We start from the raw sequence: 8,316 nt of genomic DNA, 5'->3' as shown, positions 1-8,316 counted from the left end.
TGACTCATCAGTAGATTGCTTGTATAGCATGTGCGAGGCCCTGGGTTCGATCCTCAGCACCACATAAAAATAAACAAAATAAGGATATTGTGTCCAACTACTTCTAAAAAATAAATAAAATTTAAAAAACAAAAGAGGAAGAGGGGGCCTCAGGCAATAATGTGTCTCATGATTACTGTTTGAAAGTGATAAATGACTTGGGATAATTTTTGTACAGATTTTCTTTGCCAATTTTTATAAACCTAATTGTGGGGGGAAAATAACGAACAGACAAAAGAAACAAAGGATTAATGTGTGCATTCAGAGCTATGTATAGTTTCATAAATGGGTGTTTGTGCCTGTGTACACAAAATTTCTTTTTCTCATCACAACAGAGAATTGGATAAAGGACTTTAAAAGGCAAGGCAGAGAGAAGGCTGGGGTTGTGGCTCAGCGCTAGAGTGCTCACCTTGCATGTGAAAGGCCCTGGGTTTGATCCTCAGCACCACATAAAAATAAATAAATAAAACAAAGGTTTTATTGTGTCCAACTACAACTAAAAAATAAACAGGCAATGTAGAACACAAAGTAAAGTGTCATTAGACATTTAAAATGATGCTCGACTCCCAAATAATTCAAATGTAAATAAGTTCAGAGAACATTTTTTAAAAAATCTACTGGAATTACAAATACTAATTGGTAAGGATGTACATTTTTAGGCTGACACTTCTTAAAATGTGCATATAGCATTGTACCCAGCATGTTAGAAATGTACTGTATAGAAGTATTCTAAAAGCATACAAAAAAACCCATGCCAGACACTTAATAAAAACTTTGTTTTTGCAATAGTGAAAAATGAGAGACAAGTCAGGTACAGTAGCACATGATTGTAATCCCAGCTACTGAGGAGGCTGAAATGGGAACATAACAAATTTGAGGCCAGCCTGGGCAACACACAGTAAGAAGCTGTGAAAAAAAACAAGAAAGAAAGAAAGAAAAGAAATAAAGAAAGAAAAGAAGGAAAAGAAAGAAAAGACGCAATACAAAAATAGGAAGCACTTAAGATATTTCTAGGCTAAAAAGAAAGAAAAAAGGAGTTACAAAATAGTATGTGGTATAATTCCTTTAAAAAAAAAAAACACCTAATATATGTTGGCTTAAGTGCTTAAAATAAAGTTGGAAAAAATGTACCAAACCTTTAATAAATTGTTACCTTTAAGGAATGTCATTATGGAAAATGTCCTTTTTATACAATGTTTCTATTAATCTTTTATTTAATATGAATTACCTTTTAAAATTGAAAGAAAAGGCAGTGGTTTATAAGTATGGATTCTTAAGATGGGTTTCTAAATCAAATGTTAACACCGAAAATGCAGAATTTTAGGAGAATAAAGACTCCTTTATGGTTCAAGGAGATTTTGTTTGTTTTTTAAAGAATGTATCTTTTAGAGATCCTTACTGAAATATTTAAGGATTAAAAAATACAGTATTTGCCTCAATTTGTAGAATGTTGTGTAGACAACAGAAGATTGGCCAAGAGTTGATGTAAATAAGTTGAGTTACTGGAATTGGGGATTCATTATACCATTCTTTCCACTTCAGTGTGTTTGAAAGCTCCATTTAAAAAATTAAAATTAGTGCTTGCTTTGGCAACACATATATTAAAAGTAGAATAATACGGAGAAGATTACCAGGACACCTGTGCAAGGATGACATGCAAATTCATGAAGTATTCCATATGAAAAAATAAATAAATAAAGCCAAGATGTACTACCCGAATAAAGCTACAGAATACTAACAAAGTCTAACTATACTAGAACACAATAGTTCAAATGTTTCATCAATAATCAACCTGCTCTTTTCTTAGTAACATTTTGCTTCTAGAAACTGTTGGGATAGTATGATATTTATTCATTATAATACATTTTGATAAAATGAAAGTTTTGGACTATGTAGTCTGTATGGAAATGTTGTAATTGGTAGAAAGCTACTGGTAAAGTTATTCTTTGTACTAGGTATCAAAGGAGTAAGGTAATTTTTGTCACCACCAATTAAAAACTTTTACGAAATAGGACTGTTATAAAACAATTAAACCTTGCAAATGCACCAGTCTCCAGGAAGAAAGTCCTGGAGGAAATTCTGCTTATTAAAATTGCAATTTTAGTTTCCATTAAAAGGAGAATAAGACAACAGAAGATGGGTTGGCAAGACAAATTATTTCTTAATGTCAGTTGAGCTTATTTCAAATGAGATAACGTATCTACACCAGGTTGGGTTCAGTACAATTTTGTCTCTTCAACTCATTTATCTAATTCAGTCATCTTGATTATAGCCTCATGGACTTCATTTTCAGAGAAAGAATTCTGTAACAAACAACCTACACAACATACTGATTACTGAACAGTTAATTCTAATTAACTTGGGCATGGCAAGAGAATTTTGATAAAGTCTTAGAATACAAATATAGTCTGCTTATACTGGACTAACTTATATAAAAACCCACAGCACAGTCTCAAGACAAAACAAGAGAGTCAAAGAGATCTAATTTAAAGAAACAAATGAGAAAATTAGAATCACAAATAATTTATTCTTCTGTTAGAGTTGATACAGTTTTAAATAGCAACAAAGTACACAGTGGTGGAAAATTGGCACAGAACCTATAAGCATTTCAATCACAATAAGGCTGTCCATGCTTTATCTGCTCAAACTTGATGTCCATTTTCTAATGACCAAGTTGGAAAAAACTGTTCTTACCTTAAAACATAGGCATTCTCTCTCTCTCTCTCTCACACACACACACACACACACAAACACACACACACACAGATACACATTGAAATTCCTCCTTTTGATTACAGTATGTTGAGAACAGTATATTCTGCTTATTCAAATTTATGGCACCCCTTCTGTTTTGTTTCCAGTTAGAAGTGGGAAAAACCAATTCAATTATAAAGAATACATCTAATTCCCTGGGCACAGGCAACTATGATGAAAATAGCAACTTACCTTTGGGCTAGATATTTTCAGATTATGCTTAAATGACTGTGGTTAGAAATTTCTCAATGCATGCTTTCCTCCTTGAATTTAGCTAAAATAATCAGGTACAGGACAATCTCAAATAACGATTAAATATGCCGTGCTTAGAAAGAGATTTAAAATGTAACCTCTATGATTTTAATACAGATCAGAAAAACTCCATAAATTAGTCTTTTCCTAAACATCTCTGTAGTATATTAACCAACATAAAAAGGGGGGGAAAACATAAGTGTCCCTTTATAAATGGCATTATTTCCAGTGAAGAAAGTTAAAATAAAGATTTAGAAAGTCTCCCAAACTATTGTTATATAAACCAATTATCTTTCTAATGTTAAAAAATAAAGTTACTGGATCAATGCTGACACTTCTTTGATATCATTTATAAAATGTTTTGATATTACTTTCTAAGTTCCCTGATTACTCAAACAAGGTAAAATTAAAACTTTCTGTTATTGCTATTTTAGGAGAGGATTACCACTTCATTTACCTGAAATTACTACCAAAGACTCTTCAGATTCAACATAAAGTTATTCTTATTGCCTCATATTTTAAAACAGTATTATAAATGATCTTTATAAAAAAGGTTTTAATTCACAAAACTGGAAGGCTTTTAAAAAAATGTGTCTTTACTCAAAACTGTATCACAGTGCCCTTGATTATCTGACAGATAAAAGGGATTTAATTTCCTCTATAAGAACATTAACAGTGGACATATGGTGTGCTTTGTCTTTTCCCTCACCTCTATCTTCACAGTACACCATTTTGAGACCAACAGTCAAGCATCTACCACACTCTAGTCCACATTAACAGAGGATTTCTGATTTTGTCCAATGCGTAGTGTACCGCCTTGCATATTCACCACATGAAATAAACATAATATACAAAATATTGCTGCTGTAAAAAGTGTACATTTCCCTCTTCCCCTTACAAAAGAATCTGTGGAAAAGTATTAAATCCCCTTAACCTTCATAAACATACAAAGCTGTTCACACCTTTCAGTCTGTAACAGTCCATTTGAAACACAGTTTGGAAATCACTGCAAATTGGCTATGTCATTGCATTTTCTGTCCAATGTTGCCATCTAGAGTAGAAATGTGAAATTGAATATTTTTGAGCTACTAAAGCCTTTTACAACTAAACCACAAAGGCTGCTTAATGATGAAGCAGCCACTTATCCATAAGGTTTTTCCAAAAACTAGATGGAATGAAAGGAACTCTTCACAGGGAGGTGTCCACAGTGCTGAGGTGACAATATGGCTGCTAATAGATACTGGCTATTGGAATGTAAGTATTTTTTCACGGCTGGTAATTTCCATACTGTCCCTAAAAGATAAATTAAAAAAAAAAATTAGATAATAGTTTGACCTAAATTCAGTTAGCACAGAAAATTAAAAAAAAGATAACTGTTATGTTGTCACAGTACATATTACTGCCAACAAACAAAATAGTTATATATTAGGTACACAGTATCCCTCTAATTTCTTCTGATATTATATTCAATAGCAAATGAAACTCATAGTCAAAAATACCCAAGGGATTAGCAAATGAGACTAGAAAACAGTAGCTGTCACATAGTGGGAATTTAAATATTTGGCAAATTTTGTTGAATTGGATTGAGCAGTAATATGTGAAAAGTTCTATTCTAAAACTCTGATGTGGCAAATATTAGTGTATAAATCATACACTAATATGACAACCTGGTGAGGGACCAGCTTGTTATATTTACTATTACAAATCAACACCAAGAGTATTTGAGGTAAAGTAAGAATGAAAAGGCATCTGAGAGATAAAAGGTAAAGAATGTTCTATCTAAACTAAAGAATTTGGGCCTCTCCACAAGGCCAACAAAAGGGTCAACAGAGGTATTCAGATAGGCAGCTACAACATAAAAATCAAGGAAAATTTTGTTTTGTTTTTGTAGTTGTTGGGTTTTTTGTTTTCCTGTTTTATTTTTGTCATTGTTGTTGTTTTGTTTTGGTACCAGGGATTTAACCTAAGGGTGCTTAATACTGCTGAACCACATTCCCCAGGGCCCCCTCCCTTGCTTTTTTTATGTTTTATTTTGAGATAGGGTCTCACAAAGTTGCTTAGGGACTTGCTAAGTTGCTGGGGCTGGCTTTGAACCTGTGATCCTTCAGCCTCAGCGTCCTAAACCGTTAGAATTATAGGCATGTTCCACTTTGATATTGTAGTTTTTAATAAGGTAGCCTAGAAGACCTGTACATTGGCAGGATAGCAGAGGAAAAAAAGATTACAAATGAAAAAGACATGATGAAGTAGCAAAATTCTACAAGTGAGGTAAAAATATACACTAAATGCCTGTTAAGGTTAGTTTCAGAAGAGAAGGAATATCTTTTCCTCTAAAAACAATAGGACAAACTAGAAAATACATATTTTATTAAAAATTTCTTATATGTGTTTAAAATAGACATTCATAAAAGTACCTATTTTCTAAAAACAGTACTCACTGGAAGTTTACATTGCTTCACATGGCTAAACTTCTTCCTACAAGTCACATGGACGTGACTCAAGAAAATATTCTAGTGATAAAATACTTCAATACCATAACAGTACCCTGAAAATTCATATTTCCACAGAAGTAGATAAATACTTGATAACTGTTAGCTGTTAGTGTCACCATGTATAAAATGGACTACTTACTCTAAATACTATTAAAGTATTTCATGGTAATGTACTCTACAAAGCTATATTCAGCCAAATTTAAAGTCAATGCTCATATTGAATTACTTATAGGTAAAATTATATCTAGGATTTGCTTTACTCTGAAAAGAAAATAACTTAGGGAGTAAGAACAGCATTAGCAACATTATGTTGATAACTGCTAAAGTTGTATAACAGTTATATATGTGGGTATTTATTATATTCCTCATTTTTAATTTAAGATTTCTGTATTAAAAAGTTTAAAATAAAAAAACAAAGGTTAAGGGTTTGGGGTCATAGCTCAGCGGTGGAGAGCTTGCCTAGCACATGTGAGGCCCTGGGTTTGATCCTCAGTACCACGTAAAAAGATAAATAAATAAAATAAAAGCACTGTGTCCACCAATAACTTAAAAAAAAAAAGAATTAAAGAAAAAGGTTAATTCTTAGCATACTGTAGCTTATTAATCCATTGTTATAGTATCTAAATATTAAAGCTGAAAAGTTCTAACTCTGTTACTAACTTTCTATTTGAGTCTTTAAAAACTCTGAAATTGTTTATTTACTCATTGAGAGGAGATATCGTCATCTACCTCATTAGATCACAATTTCCTTTATGTTAGTAGCTACATTAATTCCTACCTGATTTATCTGCTATGATACATTAATAAGAAAGAACATGAGAAAGGGCTTTTAGAATTATATATCAGCAGGATGGGGTGACCCATTCCTGTATTCCCAATTACTTGGGTGGCTGATTCAAGAGGATCACGTGAGCCCAGTGATCCTCTGCATAACAGAATGAAATCCCTGTCTCAGAGGAAAATCAGTGAGACTCAATGCTGGAGGAAAATGCTTTCTTAGTGAATGTGTGAAATGAGATGTTAATGATAAAAGTGCATTGCCCATATGAATGATATGAAAGCAGAAGAGAAGCTAAAAACTACTATGCCACAGAAATATAAGCTATAATTTATCTACTACATTATGAGCTACTTGAGGACATGGAGCCTATCTTATCCATCTTTATGCCCCAAGTATTCAGGCAAGCCTCACACATAAGACATCTTCAATAATGTATGCCAGATAAATTATATCTAAGTAATTATAAACATTTACAGAACACATTGTTCATCACCATAATAAAGTTAAAAATGGAGAAGGAAGACTTAGAAATGAATAATTAAAGTATAATTACACAACAGAAGATTAATTCAATAAAAGTTTAGATAGGAAAAGATTAGCATAGACTAAAATAATTAGAAAAATATTTCAGAGAATGTGGGAACCTTAAGAAAACACTAAGATTTGGAAAGCAGAGAACAGGGAAAAATTCTAATAGAAGGAATAGCTAACAAAAAGTCAGGGGTATATCACGCTGAGAGAAGTTGGAAGAAAAGAAAGAATACAATAATGAGCAGTAGAAGCTAACAATTATTTTGTAAGACAGAGCTAAGGTAATGAAGAAAAAGAAGTCTAGTTAATACTAACAAGTTAACCCTTATGGTACCCGAATAACTAAGACCTTACCATGTGTCAGACATGTAGTAAGTCCTTTGTGTCTACATAAACCTCTACAGTAAATATTATCTCCATATTATAGATGAAGAAATTGAGGTACTCAAAGTTTAAATAACTTGACCACACTCAACCATATTGCTAGTGCCAAACCAAATCACAATCAAGCCTAAAAATGTATAAGTGTATCTGACACCAATAGCAAACTCGAGGGCAGTATAATGGGTTATAAATACGGGGTTTAGAGCCAGAAGCCAATTTCTAGTAATAACCTTCACCACTTAATGGCTTTCTTGGACCTTGGACAAGAAGTTACCTAACTTTCCTTGAATCTCAATTTTTTTCATCTGACAAGGTAAGGGTGATTATAATCCTAATTCAAAAGTTATGCAACCCAAAAAAAACCATGAAAATATTTTGCAAACTACTCAATTTCTCACTAATATTATTGGTGACAAAGTGGTAGAATAGTTCCGCACCTTGTGCAAAAAGGATACATTCCAGGACCCTCAGTGGATGCCTAAAAACACAGATAGTAACAAACCCTACATATACTATTTTCTTCTTATACAGACATACCTATGGTAAAGTTTAATTTGTTAGTATACAGAGCAAGAGACTAATAACTATATAACAAATATATATATATATATATATATATATATATATATATATATATATATATATATATTATAATAAATATTATATATTGTTCCCTTTGTGCAAAGGCTTTGAGAAGCCCAACTCCTTTCCTGGGGAGGGGGATCGTGACAACAGAGCTCCCTCTACCCCCTCGAGGCCCAGTGTCAGTGTGCATCCCGTTCTGTCTCTACCTACCACATCCAGCGAGGACTAAGGTCTGTAGGGATGCAGGGTCCTCCTCCTGAACATCGCATGCCATGAGTGGCCCTCCCAGCCGTCTTTGTCTCTCTGCCTGGAAGATGCCTGTCATTTCAGCCACCTTCCCTCGCTGGGTCACTCTGTCGCTGCCTTCAGCACTGAAGCAAGGACCTTCTCAGCGCCCTCCCTTGCTTGTAGAAAGTCATACTTACAGAGTCAGCAGGCAGGTGGCAGGTGAGGTGGCTTGGGTGGGGACTGTGGAAAAGTGGAGAGCCGGTTGGGTCC

General features: G+C 33.5%; 1 protein-coding gene and 1 non-coding gene across 4 annotated transcripts in view; one reads left to right on the top strand and one right to left on the bottom strand.

Moving 5' to 3' along the window:
* The first annotated feature begins 1,616 nt into the window (after window positions 1-1,616).
* Window positions 1,617-1,723, top strand: LOC125617812. Its single transcript, XR_007348926.1, has one exon. It is a non-coding gene; the product is annotated as a U6 spliceosomal RNA (small nuclear RNA).
* An 827-nt stretch (window positions 1,724-2,550) lies between these two features.
* Window positions 2,551-8,316, bottom strand: part of Ss18 (SS18 subunit of BAF chromatin remodeling complex) — a 79,368-nt gene continuing 73,602 nt past the window's right edge. For all 3 annotated transcript variants that reach the window (XM_048806410.1, XM_015482467.2, XM_015482468.2), the window contains one exon: window positions 2,551-4,338. In XM_048806410.1, the coding sequence (XP_048662367.1) occupies window positions 4,312-4,338 (27 nt within the window). In that variant the 3' untranslated portion in view covers window positions 2,551-4,311. The remainder of the gene's footprint in view (window positions 4,339-8,316) is intronic.

The sequence above is a fragment of the Marmota marmota genome, unplaced genomic scaffold (genome assembly GCF_001458135.2).
Source record: "Marmota marmota marmota unplaced genomic scaffold, marMar, whole genome shotgun sequence".
Classification (NCBI taxonomy): Eukaryota; Metazoa; Chordata; class Mammalia; order Rodentia; family Sciuridae; genus Marmota; species Marmota marmota.
The sequence above is the reverse complement of the archived record's forward strand: the minus strand, read 5'-3'. Positions and strand labels throughout refer to the sequence as shown.